Source organism: Zonotrichia albicollis, chromosome 6 (genome assembly GCF_047830755.1).
Source record: "Zonotrichia albicollis isolate bZonAlb1 chromosome 6, bZonAlb1.hap1, whole genome shotgun sequence".
NCBI classification, from domain to species: Eukaryota; Metazoa; Chordata; class Aves; order Passeriformes; family Passerellidae; genus Zonotrichia; species Zonotrichia albicollis.
This window is the reverse complement of record NC_133824.1, coordinates 9819963-9843899: the sequence shown is the minus strand read 5'-3', so window position 1 is coordinate 9843899 and position 23937 is coordinate 9819963. Positions and strand designations below refer to the sequence as shown.

At 36.8% G+C, this 23937-nt stretch overlaps 1 protein-coding gene across 1 annotated transcript in view; it reads right to left on the bottom strand.

Moving 5' to 3' along the window:
* Positions 1–23937, bottom strand: part of PPP4R3A (protein phosphatase 4 regulatory subunit 3A) — a 42114-nt gene that overhangs the window by 3224 nt on the left and 14953 nt on the right. The window contains exons 3-13 of the mRNA XM_005483158.4: positions 21027–21125; positions 18040–18657; positions 8926–9003; positions 8713–8829; positions 8110–8226; positions 7709–7840; positions 7518–7620; positions 6441–6599; positions 5092–5261; positions 3464–3606; positions 435–625 (exon numbers count right to left, since the gene is read on the bottom strand). Of these exons, the coding sequence (XP_005483215.1) occupies positions 435–625; positions 3464–3606; positions 5092–5261; positions 6441–6599; positions 7518–7620; positions 7709–7840; positions 8110–8226; positions 8713–8829; positions 8926–9003; positions 18040–18657; positions 21027–21125 (1927 nt within the window). The remainder of the gene's footprint in view (positions 1–434; positions 626–3463; positions 3607–5091; positions 5262–6440; positions 6600–7517; positions 7621–7708; positions 7841–8109; positions 8227–8712; positions 8830–8925; positions 9004–18039; positions 18658–21026; positions 21126–23937) is intronic.

Genomic DNA, 23937 nt, shown 5'->3' with positions numbered 1-23937 from the left:
TTAATTACAAATCACTTCACTGTCTGGGAAAAGGCTTAACATTTTATGTATAACTCAGTTAAGTGAGTCATCACAGACTTTTTCCTTACTACTCTATCACCTACCAGTGGTTGTCAGTGGCCAGGAATGAACATTTTTGTTCTACCAATGGTATCACCTGATCATTTATATAGCAAATTTTGAGTTAACACATAATATTTAATTATAACCCAAATAAAACACTGACAAGCTTGACTATCAGATAAGATTTTAATTCTAATGCTTTAAGAACTCTACAACACACTTTGCATCATTCTGCCTCTAAAGACAACAAAACTTTTTTAATAAGTGGTCTACCAAACCGATGCTGCAATTTCAAAATAAATACATGCAAATCCTTCACTGCAGCAAGACTGGATAATGCAAGTTATGGCATTCATCTTCTCACCACTTACATTTTTTTCTTTCCATGAATTTGCTGATAGGGTCCATAATATCTTCATCATTTTTAGGCTTGTCAGAAGGGGGCACCACTGCCTCTCCATCTTCCATATCATCCTCATCAGTATTAAACCACATTTCCTCCTCATCCTCCAGGGTTCTCGCATCCCTTCTGTACCTGTGGTTTCTCAAAATCGAGCGCATGCTGCAGAACAGGAGGTTTGAAAAGCTTAGATTCAAAAACCGACTTATATTAATAATCAAACTTCCACTTGACACTCAGTGACACCTTACAGATCCATACATTGCAGAGCAATAAAAACACTAGCAAATCATTCCCTACTGTGAACCCTTGTATTTTCAACAAAATATCATTAAAAATTTCTCTGTATGAAGAATCAAATAAAGTACAACTCTGCTAACAGTTAGCACATGCAGACAACTCAATCAGTACAAAATTCTGTACTGCATATAAACAGCACTATTAAAAGTAATTTTAATAAATCTCACTGAAGGGTTGCATTCAAGCTTGGTTTACCAGTTTGCATTGGTAAATAAAAAGTTGTAAAACAAAGAGCTTAGAAACATACACATATTCTCTGAAAATACTTTGTAACCTGTTAGAATTTCGGGTCCAAGAAGTTAAATATGACTCCAATTTTAAGTAGATACATTGAAGAGAAAGTTCTCTGTCTGCCACATCCACTTGTTACAACTTTTGGTCACTTATCAGTATTCATTTTTCAGAGCCTTGGACATGAACTGCTACCTCTCTCTCCCTGTTTGATCTATTATCAATGTTGGTTTATCTCAGCTCTACCTTCCTTTTCTCTTTTCTCACAGCAGCATTATGGTCTTGGAGCAGAGAGACAGGGATGTGGCCCTTGAAAAACAGGGAGGAGATGTGGAAGAGACATTGAAAACATTTTCATTGCTAGATGTTGATTTTAACAGTCAGTTTCCAACAGCAGCAGGAAACTCTTGATGAAGCACTTCACAGTTTACTGGATGAAATTTCATGTTTTTCAGAAAGTGTCTGTAGTGGTTTTGGTTACTGGGATCAAAATGTTAATAATACAACCTAGACATCTGCATTACTGAGTGCAGGAAAAAGCCAGAAGGGAAAAATCAAAACCTTACAAACTACTGAGTAAAAATGCTAAATGCCCTTTTAATAATAAATCTAGTTGTAAGTAAGTTGCTTGCCAACATTATCATACATCTATACATACTGCATCATTTTACATTTTATTTAAACTCAAGTTCTGCTAAGAGCACAAAACTATGGCTTAAGTAGAACTCTAATGAATACTTTTATGGCCTGTGTCCACAACATACTGGGCTCCTTCCTTACTGAACTATTCTTTGCTAAAATATGTAAATAGATTCTTGTTATTTGTGTGTTTTATTATTTCTTTTTTATTTATTTACTATTATTATTATTTATTATATTATAATATTATTTATATTATATTAATATATAATTATATTATATATTAATTATATTATAATATAATTAATATATAATATTATATATTATATTATTATTATATCATTATATATTATATTATATATAATAATATTATATATTATATTATTATTATATTATATTATATATAATTATATTATATATTAATTATATATATTATATAATTAATATATATAATTATATTATTTATTATTTATTATATTATATTTTATTTATTATTATTATTTAGTATTTATTATTTAGTATTTATTATTTTATTATTTTGGGTTTTCACTTTAAAAATCCCATGCACTGTGACAGGACTTGTGCAGCCACCACAGCAGATGTAGGAAGAAGGCTGAGCTGAAGACCTCCTGAAGCTCTGTTTTCTGTTGGATAAACTCATGCAGCACAACCACTTAGCTCAACTTAAGCCAAGAAAAAAACTCCAACTTCACTTGCTATAGTGGATGGAAATTACTGAAGAGGGCAGCTGGCTGCTCTTTCCCACACATGAATGAATGTAAGCAAGGATCACAGCCTTGGATTTCACAGCTGTTTAAGTGATATGCTTAGCTGACATAAGCCAAAATAATAACATCTCACTTTTTACACCTTAGCACTCAAACTGCAGATCCTGTACATGCTCTTGAAAGTGCTTCAGTGTTTTAAAATAAATCTACACTTATAATCTCATTTTAATTGTACAACTCTCAAATTTAAGTATTAAGAAATCTTGTGGCAGGAAATAAGTCTGAAATGTCAAGATATCCTACTAGGACTAATCAGAATTAATTTTCATGTATCTTCAAACTAATTCAAGACAGGAAAACAAGAACAGATCTTGCTAAAATTATTATGAGTAACTCATCTGTTCACACAAGCAGTCATTTTGTTTTAATGAAACTAGACATAAAGCAAAAATAAATGGAGCAAAAAGGCCTAAACTTCCTATTTTTATACATCTCAACCTTTTAAACTTGAGCAACTGTGTACTAAGGAAGGGAACTTTTGCTCTGTCAAACAGAAAGAGTGATTCAAGCTCTGCATCAGATTGATTTTTACTCCATCAGCAGATCTAACAGGGACAAAAAAGCATTCTCTGAAAATTTCTTTCTGTGTTCTATTCCTCAGGCATTTTGATAAAGCTTACCTAAATATCTACTCCCAGAACTAGAATGAAGGGAAATCTGATGTGGAAATTTTTGAAAGAAAAATCCACAGAATGGTAATTCACAACTAACAGTCTTTCAGATTAGCAGTGGAAATCTGTTATTTAGACAAATCAACTTGGTAGAGATACTTGGTAGGCTTCCAGCCTCATTAAAGTACTGCAGATACATTTAAGATATGATAAATTAGCATTATGACTGGGGGTCCAGCAACTAGTGTTTGCTGAAAGTCTATAGAAACACATTTGAAAATCACTTTTAATCAAGTAAATTCAGCAAGGCTTGAGATGCAAGCAGGAGTCTGAATTACCTGTATTTCCCAGAACAAGAGAACAACCCACCAGTAGTCTGATAAGAGAATTAAAGCATCAATATGCTATTAAGAGCATTTAGTGTATTTTACCTGTCAAGTTTTGGATTATCTTGTCTTTCCCTTTGTTGCTCAAACCGTAGCTTCAGTCCTTTGAATGTCTGCACATAATCTACATCTTCCAGTGCCTTCCAGTAATTTTCAATTACATGAGCTGTTAATGATTTTATATCTTCCTACAGGAAGAAACAAACATAAAGTGACTTATTTTCATTCAAATAATTTATTTAATACAATATAAAAAGTATCTGAAATGAAAATGCCATAGCAAGCACTGTAGTAATTATGCAAAAATGAGTATATAAGTGTAATTAAAAATCTAGAGTCTCAAGTATTTGATTAGCAAACAACATAAATTTTCTCACAGTATCTCCTTCAAAACATTACAGAACCTAAAGCCTGATAAAAACTGTACCAAACCCAATCCTACAGTGTCTTTCCTCTGTAACTGAGAGATACTTTTACACTGACAGAGAGCACGGCATGCAGTCCCCAGGAGCAGGCTGCTGCAGCCAGGGCTCCCTGAGGTCACAAGTCCTGTCAGGGAAGCTGTCCCAGGGTGGGCTCCTCCCTGCACAGGGCCTGCTGCAGCACAGGCTGCCCCCGGGGGCACAGCCTCCTTCTGCAGCCTCACCTGCTCTGGCCTGGGCTCCTCCCCAGCCTGCAGGGGGATTCTGCTGCACCACAGAGCTCCAGTGGGACACAGGGACACAGCTGCCTCACCACGGACATCACCATGGGTGCAGGGGAATCTCTGCTCTGACTCAGCCAGTGGCACATTCATCTGGAGCCAGCTGGCATTGGCTCTGCTGAACACAGGGCAAGCTTCCAGCAGCTTCTACAAAACCAGCCCTTTAGCCACTGCCCAGCACTGCCCCTGCAAACCCAATACACCACGGTACAAGTCACGACCACCTATACAGGTGAACTTTTCCACAGCTTTAAAACCAGTTTTCAGTCAACTCTTCCATGATGATCAGGTCATCTTATTCTTGAATTACCTTGAGTCCCAACTCAAAGAAGAGGTGATCAACACTACAAATTTCAACAGGTGACAGTGCATGGTGACTTACTCCTCCACAACTGTCTGCACCCTAGCCTGGGCCCATTTACTACATTTACAGTCTGTACAGCACCTTGCCAGAATCTGGATGCAAACAACAGCAAGGAAATAGTACTGTGCAGACAGCCAAACTGGCATGAATATTTTAAGACACTCCCCATGGAAGGAACGTGGTAGCACTCCATTAAAATAATCAAAAGAGACTGGTACCTCTTCTGTATAATTCCATATTCCATTGAATTGACATTACAGAGCACAGCTAAATTTGATGGGTTTGCAGCAGTAGTTTCTAATTACACTCCTGTCATAACAAGCCCATCCAATCTGCATGATGAAATTTGATTAGTGCTGCTTTTGCAAATCTGGGTACTGTGAGTACAGTATCAAGTGAATTTAATCTCCAAGTAATGGTACTGTTTCAATGTAAGAAAGAACATGTACAAATATGTAACAGTGATATAAAACAAGGTTCATATAAGTACAGCATCCTATGGTCCCATTATGATAGCATAATTTAGGGCAAAAGCAAAAGAAAAGGAATCTTGAATTACAAGCCTAAACAATGGAGTAATTATCCTCAGCATATACTAGCACTCACCACTCTGATAAATTCAAACATTTCTATTATGGCAGAGTTCATCAGATTATAACGGGAACCATTATTTAGAAATGCTTTGACCACGGGTTCAAACAAAAAACTTTTCATTATGTAACGGTTGTAGAATTCATCCTTCAGCCCAATTATCTTTCTCTTGAAACGAAGGGCACCTGAAACACACATGTTGTCAAAAGAGTTTTTACATTTTAAAGCAAAATTGCAGAAATTACTCAGCATTATTACAGCAATTTACAGCCTCAGTTCATATACAGCAATACATTCAGTCCTTCTCTGCTTCTCAATAGTCTTGACTACACTGCTGAATATTACTTAGCAGTTCTATCATAAAGGAATCCTCCATCATAATTGCACAAATGAAAACACCTCTGTTCACTGAAGAATCCATAAAGTACTGTTCAACTATAACACTACCAACATAAAAATCTATTTTCAATTTTTTTAAATTATTTATGGTAAAGGTAAAACATTTTCTCAGTGAAAGAGCTCAGAAATTTGCTTATCATCCTTATTATTCAAATGTTTGTTTAGATTTAATTAGTTCTATCAGATTAGAATAGAAATTATCTAATTTTAAAATTGGTAAATGACTTTTTATTCACACACATAGTAAGGCAAAGGCTTGATTTACAACAAGTTTAAAGCTCTTTCTGAAACTCCAAAGTGTACACAAGTAGAGAATGTCCATGCATAAAGAGAACGTACAGTATCACATGGCAGCACATTTTGCTTAGCAACCATGCGTACAGGTTATTTGGCTACAAAATGTAAAAGGTACTTATTGTATGGCACTGCTCAGGCAACTGAAGGCTTTGCTTTTTTAACTCTATGTGCACAACAGAATCACAGAGAAAATCTCCTACTTGCCTCTAGAATTAAGTCTGCTTTGACACCACTGAGCTGAGTGTGACCAAGAAACTACCAGCCTGAAGAGAAGCACACTCAACTTCTGTGCAGTTTAATGCATTCAGGTAGCCATAGCTCTAATAAGTACCTCTGGTAATTTCTACTAAAAAGCCATCAAAACTTACAATGTTCTCTTAGTATATTCAAAACTGACATAACATCTCTTAAATTCCCCTCTCCACTGACACGAAGTAAAATCCCTTCTTTTTTTAAGGATAAAAATGTATCTATAAATGCAAAATTATTTACTAATAGTAGCTGATATAACTATAATCTAGTATGAGAAACACAGACTATAATGGTAGAATTTCTGTATTCAGTAAAAAATTGTCATGATCCATGAACAGTTTTTTTCCAGCAGAGTGAAGATATGTATCAGTTCACATGCACAAAATTCTAGTTTATTCCTTAGCTTTCAAACTTACACAATGCCAAGAAAGCGTGCTTTGAGGCCATGAGAACGAGTACCCTTCGCAGGATATCTTTGTTAATAATGTAGTTTTTTATGTGATAGGTATGATGTTCTACACAGAAAGTTAGCAATTCCAGTATTAGTGCCAAGAGTTGGGCTGTCTGAAAATCATCTGTAATAAAACAAAACCAAAATAATTAAATGTATCTGGAATACTGCCTTCAGAAGATAACTTCAACTGCACTCCAGTAAACATTTTTACTGTTTACAAGTTTTTTTTTATTTTTCCACAGACATTTTATGGAACATGCTGCAGAATATGTTTAGTCTTTAAGACAGAAATTTGTTATGGATTGAATATTTTCTATGAACACAGATAGGACAGGAAACTCTTAAAATATGGAACCAATTACATTTTTCTTAAATTGGTGTTTGAAGGTTCAGAGTACAGATCTTAACCCTAACAGGTGTAGTCAGGCTTATTTAACCAAATCACATTATAATGTCCACAAATGCAGATCATAAACAATTTCCCCATATGCAGTGCCTTGACTAAGCTAACAGCAAAAATGTGATCTCTAATGCCTTTTAGCTAAAGCAGAATGCAAGAAATACCTTGGGGTCTTTTGACACTTGTAAGAACTGCTGCTAGTAACCAGCATGAACAATTACTTCATCACTGGTCTCTGCTTTCTTAGTCTGCTGAAGAAACAACTCTGAAATTCAGCACACCTTCCCAGGGAAAATGTTGTAACATTTCTAGTAATCCCTGACCTTAAGAACCCATTCAGACATGATTAGAAGTCTGAGTCAATGAACTGCCCCATGAGTTCCTAAAAATTGTACAAGTATTTTATTTTTTGCTAAAGCCAAATTTTTAGCAAATGTTGTTTCCTTCTTAAATCAGGTCTCTCTGCAGAGTTTTGTACTTATGCATTATTCAAATGACTAAATATTGAATCAGCATTTTACTTTGAACTATGTTTCATAATCTCAGACTCAATTTATTTAGATGGAAAATGTCCTTTGACAATTATTCTAAACATTGACATTCAACAGCCTTGATGTGCCCAAAATGCAGTGTCATTACCTTTGCTAGGTTTGTCCTCTGTAGTATTGGCCAATAAAGGGGCTGTCAGAACATGCATACAATGTTTGTAGAAGAAACCCAAGAACTCTGTCTTTTCTGTTTTCTAAGGAATGAAAAAAAATATATGCAACATATATCATCAAATACCCTGAAAAAATCAAACAGAATTTCATTTGAAGGTATTTACTTACATTGGCAGTGGCAAGCATATTTTCTGGATCAACTAAAGTACGAAGCAAACCCATGAGTAGCACTGCTCCTCCAAGTTCTGGATCTGTGTCACAAATCATGTGTTCTATAATGAGGTTAATGAGTAATATATCCTAAGAGGGGAAAAAAATAATCAATTAAAATGCTACTCCCTTGCACCAAATCTGAAATTATACAATGCAACAAGTATCTGTGAACAGGTGAACTCACCTCACCTAACAGAACTCTTTAAAACACAGCAGTTCAGTGTCCTGTTACCAAATTCCAAATTACTTCTTTGAAACTAGGGCTCATGGCATTCATAATCGTAAATATACACCAGTAACTTCAAAGCCCAGTAATTTCCAAACCAATACCCCATTTCTGAGGACTCTTTACTTACATCATCATTCTGCTGTGCTTCCTGCATGACAAATTCTCGTACCATGGAGGGGTTGTATTCAACCAAATATGAGAATATATCAGTGGCTGCACTTCGTACTTGTGCATCATCCATACCCTGGAAAAGTCAAATAAAATCATTCTGTTTTCTTGAAAGGGTTAAATGAACCAGAAAACATACAGCTTTAATTCCTTCTCAAAAATCACACCTAACTATTGCTAAGACCAGATTCTAAAACTAAGTCAACTTGTACTTCTCTGTATATTTGACAACAGCTGACAAAATAAATTTTATGGTTTCCCTGCCCTTTGATCTATTTCCCTATTTTCTAACTTATCTAGATACCAAAAAGCAAGCGAATCTAGGAAAGCAAATAGGAAAACAAAAACTGAAGAATGCCAGGGTACTTACCAATGTCATATTGTAAAAGCTTTTAAAGTTTTACAAAAATATTTTGAACATTCTGAATCTTAAGCTAGGACAAGCCAAATGAAGCAAACAAAAAGAAAACCACTTGCTGAAGTCTGTGCTAAAGTTAATTTTAAAAAAGCCTCTCTGAAGATAAACAAAATTGTTATGACAAATAGAATTAAAATGACTTACCAATATGACTTCTAGTGCAGGCAGTATGCCCATATTTGACAAAGTTTTGAAAAATGCATCTCTGTTTTGAGGTTGCAGTGTTTGTGAGAATGCACAAAACTCTTTCAGAAAATTTACCTGAAAATCAGGAATATACTAGTTTAGTAATTAAAAAAAAAAAAAGATTCACATGTCACTTTGTGGTAACTGTCACATATTTTACAGATTTCTTACCAATTCCTGTCTTTTCTCCTCATCTGTGGCTTCATCTGTTAGTTGTGCAAACAAGTCTGTCAGAAATTTTTCATCTTCCTACAAAAGCAAAACAATACCATTTGTTTATTTGACAGTATCAAAAGGCATCCAAGTATAATATAAAATTCTTCTAGACCACGCTTCCTGGAATGAAGGGAACATATGTTTGTACATTGTAATTAATCACACCAGTATCAACTTTCTAATTCAATTTTCAAGCAAATTAATATGCATCTTGTTTTTGAGCTTTAATCATGTTCAGCATCCCTCTACCCCCAGAACAATTCACTCTCAATTACGTTGTTTGTTGTCCTGCCTTCTAGTTGTCCTTTTTCTACTTTCTACTGCAACTCTCATTGTTTTGTCTTTCACTTCTTCAGCTTCCTTCCCCCTTGTCACATGCCAGTCCCCCTAAACCACACTACCCTTGGTCAGCTGTTTATATACATTTATAAACAACGTCCCCCACACAGACACAGGCATATCTTTGGAATGGTATTAGATCTCTGAAGCAGAACAAAAGCAAGGACACAATGAAGGGAAAGCTGCCTAACAGCAGGAATGAGGCGAGCTTCCTTCCCCCTCACTGTTGTGGAAAGGGTGAATTTCAGAGACCAAATCAAAACAACTGTTCCTATTGCATACAGAATTTACTGGGCATTCTGGCTGACAGCAATCAAAACCCATTCCATTATTTTCACACAACTGTACCTTAAAAAAACTACAAACAGCTCCAAACACATTACAAATGTGTATTTAGATTGAAAGAAGGAGCAATATTTAGCTTCCCATAACCTTTACAGTTCCAGCAACTAGGAGATTATTGAGACAGAAATAAACCTTCTCCCATCCTTTTCCCAATGTTATGCAGTAGTAAAGCAGCAGCAGTAAAACTGCTTGAGAATTGCAGTTGCTTGCTCCAGCACATCAGGTACTAATGCACTTTTTCAGAAAGCTGCCACTGTTGTTTCTTGTGAAGTCAGTAACACATGGATGTGCAACATCCCTCCCTCCCAATGCCACAGTGGCACAACTCCAAACTGCCTTGCTCATCTTTGCACTGCATAAAGCAAACCCACCAAAGTACTTCAGATACACACACAAAAACTTTCTAGTGTTGTGAATTCCCTCAGTACCTCGTTGAGGCTCACCATGGAGCCCTGCTGAGGAAGTGAGTACCTCAGTTCTGACAGCACACCGTGCTAAGGCTGCCAACAACACAATCAGCATCTCTACACGGCACTGCACAACACACAAACCCACAACAGGGTGGCATGAGCCACTGTGTCTCACTGCTCTATAAGGTAAACCTTACATTTAGAATGTGCCCCCTTTTCTCTTGTCTGATGCTGAGCTGTGCTCCTGACCTGACCCAACAGACAATGAAAAAGAGTGATTTCTGTACACAAGTTCAGGTGCTGTTTCAGTGACTGCTTCAAGTCTCACCTGAAGTACACCAAAATACACTCTGGAGGATCAAGCACACATGGAAATTTTGACTTCCAGGTATCAACAGTGAAATATGTTCAAAACAACTATGAAGGTATTTGATTTCAAGAAACATACCTTAAGCTTTGATGGGCAAATGCAAGGCTGTTTGACTACCTGCTATGCAGCTGTTCTATGGCTTTCTAAGTTTTCTGTTCTAATATTTAACTCATGAGGCATCACAGGTAACCTAAGTAACCACAGTAGATATACTGACATATTCAGTCACTGAAATTAAAAAAAAAAACCAAACAAAACAAATCCCCATAAACCCCAGGTTTTTTAAAGAACATGCAGGTTCCTTTCCATGATTAGCAGGGCATTTAAGAGAAGGCCACATAGTTTGATTTCATTTCTCTTTTCACTATTTTGATCAAGATGTAGAACTAATCTTATCCATGAAAACTACTGAGAATATGCATGCTTATCCCCAGTTGGAAAGCACAACCCCTATTTCCATTCTCACTGTGAAACCAACTTTTCACCTCTTCCATGATATCTGAGAGAAAGTGCAAGTCAACTGTGGGATCTCAGCACCTCAGGACTGAGGTGCCGAGTCACCGAGACCACCCTTGGGGGGCTCGGGAGTCCTGGAATGTTGCCAGAAGTGTCTGGTGGCTGGACTTTGATCCTACACGGGAGATGACACCTGTGTGAGGATAGGAGGATTTCACCGGGGTGAATGGTGAAGGGATTAGTTAATTAGAGGGTGAGACACAGGGTTTAGGATTTATGTACAGGGGGGTTTAGAGAAGTAAGATGGAGGAATTGGGGCGTGTCCTGTCCTTCTTCTTCTTCTTCTCCTCCATCTTCTTTGGTGATGGTGGCACTTTGGGATTGGTCATTACTAAAAGTGCACCGGGCAATAAGGGTGAAAGGTATTGGGGAAAAATGATAAATATTGTACACGTAACTTTGGGTATAAAGATAGGTGACTGTCCGGAGGGCAGGACAGTGTGCTCATGGCTGGCTGCTGAGCAGAGCTCTGTCGGGCCGAGAGAAAATCTTTTAGATAAACAATTAATAAACACCGAGACCGAGAAAAGAACTGAAGCCTCTTCTCGTCCTTTGAAGCGCAGGCTGCCCCAAGGCCACCCCGGGCCTTTCCAGGCCCTTCAAACAGCCGAAAACCGGACAGTCAACTATCTTAGAGTGATCACTGTGAAAAAATAATGGAAACTTCAGCAGCAGACAACCATGGCTCCTACATATGTAAGAGTAGTGTACCTCTGGGGGGAAAAAAAAGGTATGCAATAATAGGCAAAGTATCAAACTGGGGGGTTTATGTTCTGGAAGGAGGAGAGCCCCTGGACTGGGCTGTGTGGGTTTCATTCATGGTCTCTTCAGTGTCCCACTGTTCTGAATCTGCAGACGTTCAGTACATAACTAATTTCCAGCATTCCAAATATAGACTACAATACAGTATTTTACAACTCTGCATTAAATATAATACTGAAACATATCTCCATGTCGTGTCCTTTCTCAAACTCCATTAAATACCTTGCACTTTTAAATTAACAAGATTACCTGAAATCCCTAGGCTCCAGAACAACCATGACCTATTTAAAATTGGACAAATTAAGATGGATCTGATGACTGAAACATCCCACCCTTGCATGGATAATACACAGTAAATGGCACTTACTCCAAGAAAATAAAAACAACTTATTACTAGTTTCACCCTTTGGGCTTAGCCCTGAAAAGCATTCAGCATTTATCTCATTCCAGATGCTAAATGAAAGGTTGCTGTTCATGAGAAAAGACCCAGTCCTCTCAGATACATAGAGAAAGTGTCACTGCAAATAACATTCTAAGTATAAGATTCTCTCTCTCAAGCTGTAAAATTACTGACAAGGGCAATATATCTAAAGAAACATTCCTGAACAATGCTGCCAAGAGCCAAGGAAATGCACAGTCTGAGAGCAGAGTTCACATATTTTAGAAGTCAGAAAGCACCAACACACAGAATGATAGAATTACACCAATTTGGATCTTTTTTTTTTTTTTAACTTGCAAAAATCCCTCCATGTATGTCTGTGAACACAGTGCAAATGCATCATTCTCTGCAGCATGTGGTCTTTTCACACAGACAACTATCAAAACACACTTAGCTCTACCTTAGCAGCTGTGAAGGTCACAACTGTTTTCCAAGAAAACCAAACTGCAAACAGTAGTTTATGATGTAATTGTGGATTCTAGGTACTTTCCCCAGGCACAGAAATTATCAGAAGTGCAATACTTAAACTATGTGCATACCAGACACTAAGTATATTCATTTCTGCTTTTTAAGATCTAAGTAGATGCTTCTAGATTTAATACATTTCAAAGCTCATGAAAATAAAAACAAGCCAGGCCAACTACTCACTCAATTATTTATGACTTTAAAAACCAGAAAACTCACAGATAAGCTGTCACAAAAAAGGACACTATTTACATTTGTGATTCAACTTCCAAAGTAGCCCTTCTCCTCCTGAAAGGCACTTAAAAAAAGGATTCTTCAAAACCAGGTCTCTCTTAAATATAATTAACATTCAGTTATCAGGTATTTTTGTGTCTGTGATTACAGATGAATGACATAAAACATACTTTTCTCAAAAAAAAAAATAAAAATCAAAGAAACTCAACACCATCCAAAGTAGAAAGAGAGCACACATTCCATACTATATTCCACCTTCATATTCATTTTGGGTAGAAACACAATTTTAGCTCATAAAGTGAAATTTTCATGAAATATTACCAGCAGACAGATAAATACCACTAAAAAAACACACATTCCTTCCTGCTACCACACAAAAGATTTCTCAGTTTAAAATCCCCTTTGTATCAGACTGCCTTTCCACACATGCCTTCATCTGCACTACCTTCACTTGGATCAACATGCTGGAAAAGGAACGACAGCCACCAAATGACTTTTGGAGTTTCTGAACATGTGACAAATCATTTTCTACAATGAAGAAGTTAATCCCAAAAATCACAACCATGCACCACTTGCAAATGTCTTCCACCAAGTCATTTCCCCCAGAAAGTGGTAACATTTTACACTTTATTGCAAGGTGGATTTTGCTGAAAGTAAATCTCCAGCTATTCCTGAGCCTACTACGATAAGAAGCAGACTGGATTTGGGCAAAACTACCAGTATGCACTTACACAACTCTTCCTCCAAAACAACTACAGATAATTATGTTTGCATCCACAGGACTCTATTCAGAATAAGCAACTATCTGTAAAACCACTTTCAAAATTAAAACCTGCCTATCATTACACACTAATACAGTAAAATGTACAGATATATCTAAATACCTGCAATTTTTTAGCTCTTGAAAAGGGATATAGGGCCTATCAATAATATGACTTCTGTATTTAAAAATTCTGATTTACCAGTACAATAATACCATCTGATCACTGTCCTACCAGGCACAAAAACATATGTCAAATTTTCCCCTTCTGCTCTCCACTTTCCTGAAAATTAAAGACCTTGAAGTCTAAATGCACATACCCAAAAGCAATCCTAACAATATTCGTTATTCTGGAAGATAAAGATATTGCATGATGTTGCTGACAAAAAGAACACACCAAGGATAAAAGGGGGAGAGAACAGAAGGAAATAGTGTTTGCTCACTCTATGGCGCAGTTTTGCAAGATTTTTCTTAATGAACTAGTTAATAACACAAAGGGAAAGAACTGGTGGCCTCCAGTGTGCTCATTAGGATGTATTTTTAAATTGCAAAAGAGCGTCATACAAAGCAAGAAACACCACTTACCTGTCCCACCCCCACTCAAAACTTGGCCAACTCCATCTTTCAGCAATTCCTGGTGGCCATGACATCTCAAGACTACAACAGGCTGGACCCCAAGCAGTAAGAGTAAATTAGGAGGGGCTGAAATTGCAAAAAAATGCAATTCATATCTTATACATATCGTACACACTGTGAATGAGAAAATCTGTAACTGAGTAATTTTCACAGCAGTTCATTCTGCAGTCTGGGAATACTGTTTTCATGGCTTTACTATTTATTCATCATGCAACAACAGTATCTAGTTTAGTGAGATGCTGACATGCTCACTTAAAATTACCTAGCTTACAAAATTAAACCACAAACAAACTTACCTCCAGTTCTCAGAAAAGCCCATCAATACAAGCATACTTTTATAAAGCTCATGAGCAAGCTACCTTCATGAAGAAGGAAGGAAGAACATGGCTCATAACCCTAATGCCAAAGGTTACCTATTTTCTGGTTTTTGTTTTAGCACAACAGGGCAACAGTTATTTTACCTAGCAAAGAAAGCAAAATGAGCAAAGCAAGTATCTTCCATGACTACAGAATTTATTTTTTTAAATACATGCAAAGTCTCTCTAATAAAGCAAGAACTCTAAAGAATCAGCATATTCTCATCTTCAATATTAATTATAACTGAAAACCTGACTTTAAATGCCAGAGACCTATGGCCTATCTTGACAGTGAATGCCTTAAACAAAACACAGTGGTAGTTCTGAGTGAAGTCACTCAGCTTGTCAAGAAACATAAGACACAACCTGCAGAGTCTTGTACAAACTGCTATTCACCTCTCTGACACTGCAGCCTGGCTGAGATCACTGCAATGAGAGAACTGTAGGTGCCACTTTGGTTAATACACAGCTGACACAGAAAGGTCTCATTACAGCTCACTTCTTTTCCATGATGTAGGTAAGAGTTTTTCTTTTCTGTTCCTTCACAGCCAGAGAAAGAGAGAGAAAAGAACAGAATACCCAACAACTGAGCTGCACACACACGAGTTGCAGGATGCCATGGGATATCAGCTACCCAGGGAGCTCACTTTTTATCCTGCCTAGTGCAACTTCCCAAAATGACATCTCTTTTGTCACATCCTCAATGATCCAAGAGAGACAACTTGAAGTCAACAGCAGAGGCATTAAAATCCTTTTTTATTCTTCTACTAGGAACTCGAGACTCATCCATGGCTTCCAATAAACTACCACAGGCAACCCAGAGTCTTTTCAATTAAAAATGACTTCTAAAAGAAACCACTTCTTAAGTACACATGTAAGGTTAGTGAGCACCAAGATCTCAGAAGATCCAAAATAACAAATGCCAGGAACTACAGAGAACTACACATCCTTCATGCAGCAACACCCTCTCACACACACAAGTATTGTAACGGCAGCTACAGGAATGCATGATGTTAAACCACACACAAATGGAAGAAAGCCCTCAGGAATTAGTTACAGAAGTGAAATCAACAAAATCAGCCCTTTAACTCAGTTCTTAGAGCATTATTTATTCTGTGTAAAGAAACAGGAACAAATAGTATCATATATTTTATACACAGACTGTAGGAATGGGGGATGAAATGAAACCAGAGTGCAGAGATTACAGAAAAGTGCAACCTGGCCTATTGCTTTATGAACAAATAAATGCCAGGTAAGTAGGCTGAAACCTTGGGTTACAGCTACATTGCAAGAACTTGAAAAATCAATCAATCAATCAATCAAGCCTTTTAAACTCTTAGAAATGCAATGGACACATAATTTGCGAGTCTTTTTTAATTCCCTCAAACCCAAAAATTGATCAACGATGTCAAATGATTTCTAACAGATTCTTACTTAAAAACTTAGGGAGTTCTCCCTCCTTGCTAGAGAGCTGTACTGTGAAAGTACCAGGAAATGCAGTCCAGCACTGGGTGTATTATCTTTTTTGTGTGCTCTCATTCTGGGCTCCTCAAAGCTGTGGAAAGCACTTCAACAATTCCAAACATTTATCTAACTTTGAACTGCAATGTTAATTCTTCTGGCTCCAACATACATGAAGTACACTTTATTCTCAACCACAGAGAACAGCACTGAAGACAGCATTCAAAAATCAGCTGTCACACAACAAACCAAAATCAGATCTGAGCCTTTACTTCAACTGTAACCTGCAACTAACAACACAAAACCTTGCCATTGTAAATTAAACCTACCCTACAGCTATTAACCTAACACAAGTTGTAAGAGACAGAAAACAGGAAACAAACACATCAGTCTTTGGTCCTCACTAAAGTTTTCTCAGGATATCTGCCTAACACACCCATCATGATTCTGCAGGATCAGACCCTCTTTTTCCTTGCCCAGTTTTCTTTTTTGAAGCCCAAGATCTCTCTCAGAATCAGCCACTGTCACCAAGACTCCTGAAAAATTCTTCCCCTCCTTCTCCTCAAGTCAAAATATATAATCTTCAGAAATTTGCTTTAAGCAACACTTGCAAAGAGGGCAAGACATTTTTGAGCCAACAGTCATACTGGATGCTCCAGCTGAGACCCCTTAACTGAGTCTTTTTCAACATCCTCTCAAAGTCAGACTTGTAAACTCCTTCAAAGGGGCAACTCCAAAATGCTTCAGGCCTTCTGACTGTTCTAGACAAGCAAAAAACTGTGACTTTGTTTATCAAGGACACACATCCAGACATGAACAGTTTGGTTCACCTGGGCATAAGCTGGGGCCTGGTTCTACTGAAGATGCCTGAGGTGTTTCACCTGACAGATTAAAGCTCCAAGAGAGCAGATTAAATACACATTAAATAATATCAGTATTCTGATAACCGAGTGTGATGGAGGAAAAGTTGTGAGGCCTAGTTTTGACAATTATTTGTTCTATGAGCTTGCAAAAGGAATTTTCACTCTCCTTTGCTATATATTTTCCATGAAATTATACATGTACATCCTGAGAGTCAAACTGAAAAGAAACATGATTAAAGTAATCAGTATCACCTAACACTTGGTCCATTTCTCCAGATCAGACAGCCCCTACTAAGACAGTGACTATTTATTTATTAAACTCTGGGACAAATAAGATAATTATCATTAACTTCAACAAACCAAAATACATGTGCTGTAACACTTTGCTGAGTTAGCTGAAGCTCCCCTTACAGAGATGTGCCACCAACTTCTAACACCATTCAGAAAGTTCATGGCTTGGTGCAGAACACCCTAGACATTGGTAAGCTATGTAAAGCACCAAATAATCTCTTCACATTTGCAGTAAGACATATTTCATGAAAAACTGGTAATTCCAAGCACCATTATTTAGGGATTTTTTAAGACAAACTAAAAACAACATTCAAGCATCTAAAGTGGTCTTATGTTCTGAATCTGTACTTTCCAAACAGCCAATTTAATTTATTTCAAAATTAGCAACAGCTACATTGTGGTAGGAGATTATATTGTGAAATTTAGGTAAAGTGATTTTTTCATGGTAACATGACAAAAGATATCCCTAAGTCTAGTGACTAAAAAGTCCCAAAATACAAACCAACAACCCTCAAAACTCCTATTAAAATCAAAGATTCAAAGTGCAAACAGTACTGTTCATTCCAAAGAACCTCATTCAATATTCTATAGGTTTGCTCCATTTAAATCAGTTGCACAGCATCTAGTCCAAATCCAGAAATTAAAGGATGGGTACTTGACAACTCAGTACTCAAATCCACACCTCTTCTGTCACACTCCACAATCACTTACAGAATCACAGAAGTGAAGGTGCCACCAAAGCACCTCAATCTTTCCAGGAATAATCACCTGACTTTCTTTTGCCCAAGCACAAGTAAGAGACTGTGAATTTTTGAAACTTACCTGTAGCATGCCAACTATTTCCACTTTATTAAAAAAGATGAAAGAATGAAGAGTTGATAGCATATTTTCCTCAAAAACTGAGGGAGTGGGTAGGACCATATCTTGAATATACTGTACTCTGTATGTCTGATGTATTTTTTGCTTCAGCTCTGGATCAGATATAGGTATCACCTCTTTAAATTTTGCTGTTTTAGTCAGAAATTCCCTGTGTTTCCGTGACTGCGATAAAGACGGATCATATTCTAGGCATCCAATTACATCCATTATACATTCCTCGGAAAACATGACTTCAAAGAGTGCAGTTCTGTTCAAAAGGAAAATTCCCTTAATAATTTCATATAAGTGGTGTAGTCCTTCAATGTTCTCCAAGTCTTCGCACACGTGAAAAATTTCTAAGAGCTTCTTGATGTAGCCCTCGTTTTCCAGTGCCAGGGCGAGTTTCTCGCGGCGCAGGGGGGAGGGCAGGGAGGACGCCACGAGCTCCGCGATCTCCTCCAGCCGGCTGAGCTCGCACGCCGGCAGCTCCAGGCCCGGCGAGGACATGTCATCAAAGCGCTCCTCCTCAGATTCATCAACGAGATCCTGAGTGATGTCCACTGAAGGGTCTTTGCCTTGAACCTGCAAAAGGAGAGGGGTCCAAAAGTGCAGTTTAATTTTACGGTTATCTGAATGCTTTGTAAAAAACACCATTCAAGTAGCGCACGTTTTTGATTTGTATGGGCAAAAGAGAAATGCAAATCTAGTCTGACATTGAGTACAGCTGGTTTGGAAAATGAAAGAGACAATGAGAAGATTTCTTCAAACAGAAAGTGTTGGGAATTTAGCTGCTAAGGACTGGAAAAGTACAAAACCATGGCTAATTGCAAGTCCTGCACCTGCACAGATAGCAGTGTCCTTGGGCCTAGCTGTGGTAGGATAACAAACAGTGAAAGAGACATGAGAAAAGAGACATGTAACCCCTAAGGAATGAGGATGAGTTAATGCCATAGTTTAACCAATAGATTGCTTATCTTACAGAATATTCATAAGCTTATTGCTCGCTGTATAAGTGTCTGATGCTCTCTTCAATAAACGGAATTTGCTTATCACTCATATTGAGTGTCTGAGTCTCCCCTCACCGACAAATGGCTTGACCCCGACAAAGGCCCTCATTTTTTTTCTCTGTGACAAGAAAGCTTTATAGAACTGTTTCTACATTAAACATTTAACTTTATTTATTTATTAAAATGGAAGGAAGAATAAGGAAAATACCTACATTTTATGGGTACTTCAAATAAAACCAGAAATTTGCATTTATTGATATGGACGGCAACTTCTTAACAAACTACTGAACTTCTTAACAGACTACTGACCTGTTTGTTTCCAGCATTATTCTCTGCAGACAGATTTTCAAATGCAAATCAGTATTACATTATTCTAGTGATAGCTTTAAGCATTTACCTATAGGCTATTAACTGCTCTTGATGCTTTTCAAAGCTCCCACTATCTCAAACAGAGGAGAGAGGCCAGCCTTGCTAATTTATCTGTTTTCAGTTCTGGAGAGCTGCAAGTCAAAATCTGTTGCTGTGCACTTTCTAAATACTCAGAGACACGGAGAGAACAAAAAAGCTCAAACCAACACTGACAAAAGAATAGAGGAAAACTGACTGTCAGAAAAATAATGCACAGGACTTGCAAAAATCTCTCCAGAGATATGAGGAAACTGTGGAAAGTATGAATTAGTAAAAAAATGCACAGATGCCTGGGCAGCAGAGTGTATCAGCTTTAATGACATCTTAATTTTAGCATCTGCTTGGATTCTGATGTCAAATTCAGAGAAACACTGCTGTGGAGCAGTAGAAGGTGCTGTTGTTTTTATTCCTGAAATTCAGCAAAAAAAACCCTGGGAGAAATAATGCCTCATTTATAACAGCAAGCCTATACTCAGAATGGTGCTAACCCCCACATATTGTTCTGCTTATAGAGCAGCACCACTTTCTCTATAAATGGTATCAAAGCTTTCCTTTTACAAGTTTTAATGACTGAGGAAGCTTAAGAGCTATAAAGTACACTAGACACAATCTCAAAGCATGGCCTCAAAACAGGATATAAAGACACTGGTTTCCTACAAAAATAGGAGATCTTTACATCAGGGTGAGGAAACTGGGCTCCTTATCAGGGTGTTTCCTAAGAACAAAACTTCCCCCTTTCCCTACTTTGTTTCTGACCCCAGCTTTTGGGCCATGACTGCTAGGGTTCTTGGAAATGTTTCTGTACTTATTTACATTTTGCTGAAAAGACTAATTCTTAAAAAAAAGGAATAATCTATACACATGTAATTGTGAAACCAGATTTCTTTTGCTTAGTTTCTGAAATTACTAAGAACAAACTTCAAAAGGCAGAGTGGGGAGAGCTAGATGTTTGTTAAGAACAGAAAGAGAGTGCAGAGAGAGATTTAGAGTGATTTAGAGAAATCCCACATACTGCAGCCCAGAATTAAGAGAAGTTGTAATGCTTGGAAGGGAAGAAAAAGCCCAAACAAGAACAGAGAAATGAACTAACATCAGTGAATATACTGATTAAATTCTTTTGTTTCAATAGTTAATACCCAACAAGTGTTATTCACAAACAACACTGATTCAATGACTATGCAGCCACCTGGCTGTAGTGGTAAAACACATGTTAAAATGCTATGTATACATTGATTCTTAAAACATTAAGGTGATGATACAGGGATGGAGCTATCTCCTACTATCAGATTAATCAAAAAAGTTATGTTGAGTAGCAAGACCTGAAAATGCTCTAAAAAGTACCCAAAACTTAGATTAGGTCTGTATTAAATTTCTGGAGGAAGGAGAAAGTTTTTAAATTGAAAAGTGCAAAATCTGGGAGAGCTGGCTGTAACAGTAGTTTTTACTTTCTATCTACTATTGTTCAAACTCTCAGAATAGCCTGTAAGCTTTGAACACAAACATTTGGATGAATTAGATTGTCTCCATCTTACTTACCTGACATATTTTTTCCCATATTTCATCACAACCTGCTTTTTCTTGAAAGCTAAGTGCCAAATCATAATTTTCAGCTTCAGACCACACAATCAAGGTATCCTTTAAAGAGAGGAAGAGTATTTTCAGGCAATATATTTCAGATTTTATTAACCTAAATAGTGTTTAAAGAGTAAAATTTTAAATTAAAAACAGCCTGACACCTAATTATGACAAGACACTATTGCAATAAAAATGTAACCATCACACTTCATAAAATTTTTATGTTTATACAATTAAAACCATTCCTGCATTAATCAGAAGAAGTTCCAGAAATATATAAAAAGTCTTTGTTCTTATTTTATGTGACCATAACATTGTAAATCTCAAAAATTTTGACCTAGAAAATGCACTTCTACCTCAGTGTATTCTCTAATAAAATACAGTAACAAAAGCAACAGGTTTTGTGGGGTTTATGTTAGGGGTTTCTTTAATGTTTCATTTGGACCACATAAAACTGTACTTCTTCTGTAGGATGAAAGTTCCAACTTTTGTTTTTCATTTTTGTAGGCCCCAGAAGACACTCTGCTAATGCACAGAGCAGCTGTTTAAAATCCAGTCCCAAGATGGCTACAGACTTGAAAGAGGAGAAACACCACAGTTCCCTGCCTGGGACCACAGGCACCCACTGCACTGAACCACGCCTGAGAGTTTTACTTATTCCAAACTCCAATTCTGGAAGAAAAATACCTGAAACTACTTCTAGAAAAACTTCTAGAAACTACTTGAAACCATGCTTAGCTATGTTCACTTCCTAGACACCGAAGCCTTTATCAATTTACTAGGATAGTTCAAGAGTTTATCTGAGCCCTCCTATTGCATGCAAGATTAATATATGGAAGTGGAAGCTGTGCTGCAAGCAGCAATGGCACACACACTGACAAGGGATTTGATGGAGTAGGTTACAGAGAGTCTACTAAGTAACTCTAAGAATAACTAAATAGAAAATAAAAATTAATAAAAGAAGAAAATAAAATCAGCATTGTGTTTATGTATTCAATCAAGTTTCATTGCTAGTCTTTTTTCTTCCTGTAACAGCTGAAATACAACCACAGTAAATACACACAGCTCCATGAAACTTCATTATTTCAGCCAAGTGCTAAACCATGCATTCACTCATTTGGACAAGAGACATGGGAATTTTTCTTATACATAAAATACAGAATTTCTACTTCATTAAGTACAGATTTTGCTTAGAGTGATATTAAAATGAATACTGACAATCAAAAGAAACCTTACCTTTAGATTTTGATATGCACTTACTAGAAACCACCTTAAACTAAACTGTAATCTAAACAGCACAATCAGCCAGCTCCAATGGGACTGTCAAGCAATACAATAGAATCAATTTGCCATTACCAGAGCAGCTACACTGCTTCAGAGGCACTAATGGCTTTACCTTGTAAATGGCAAATAGTTTACCTTTTCCTTTTCCAAAGGGCTGAGGAAGAGGTGGTACACAGAAGAAGGGGATTTAGGAAGACCACCTCCAAAATACAAAAGGAAGAAAAAAAAAAATCATAATTAATAGTTTATTCTCTACAAGACAGGCCATGGAGCAAATTCTCTGGTAATAACAGATTGACAGCACCTGGTACTGCTGACTCCAACAGAGCAAAAAAAATGTGTCTGCAAAAATCTGAAAAGTGAAGATCTCAAAAAGTTTTTCCCTTTACCATCTTTAAAAACCAGTATGTACCGTACTGCATGTTAAATGTAGGTATCAGGTTCAAATTCTAATACATTTATCTCTCCAACTGTATTTCTACCGCAGTCATTTTCAAGGCCACTCTCTCCTTAGCTTCACACTGAGTAGTGCTTACTTAATTAAAAAAACCAAAGCAACTCTAAGATTAAATTTTAAGTAGACCCTAGCAGAACTTGCAACATTCCCATCTAATTACATTTCCATCCAGGTGAAAGTAGTTAGATTTCTAAGCAAGTCATTTCCAAAAGACCAAAATGTATTTTCTTCTTGATAAAGAGCACAACTAACAAATGGAGAAATGACTAAAAGAACACTATTAAGAGCAGTGCTATTTACATTAACTGCTTAAGTTTAATAAACATAAGCTCTGAGTCTCTGAATAAAATCCAGCAACAGACCAAGACAGAGAAAGGAAGGCAGGCAGAGAAAAATGAAAGAGAAGACAGAAATTTAAACCTGTTTTTGAAAATTACAGTCACAGATGTAGAAAAGTGTATTTGGCCACTGCATGGCAATTTTTCTCTTTAACAAGACCATCTACTACTAAACATGGAAGCTCACACCTCCATATAGTCCCATTTTTTTAGTTATTTCTTCTTTGAAAAACAAAACAAAACACTGCTTAAAGAAACCATTTGAGCAGCAGAACAATCATCTTTCAGTTTGTTTTATCAGTATTAGAAAAGTGGTTTCCAATTGCCAACATTAAAATTTGAAATTATTAGCATCTGTTGTCTCAGCACAGATGGGTTTCATATACTATGGTTCCTCAACAGAAATCAACCAACTGCTGCTCTCTGGATCTTTAGTAAACTGTATTTGTTTGTACAACCTTTCTTAAATGGAAGGGCTTTTAAAAAGAGAACATGAAACAAAAAGCACTTCACTCTGTTGTGCAATATACAGTTTTGTCTAACTTTAAATTCACTGTTAAATGCAGACAGTTGTGACTATAACTTCATTTCAATCCTACAAAGCTTATAATCATCAAAAAGAACAGTACAAGACTTATACATGTATGAAGAAATGACTGAAGGAAATTCCAGATGAAGTTAAAGATAGAAGAATCACATCAATAACAGTCTACTTTCTGATTATTTTATTGAAAGAAATCTTTGTACATGCTTGATCTGACATTTCTTCAGTATAAATTGAGTCCACTAACTA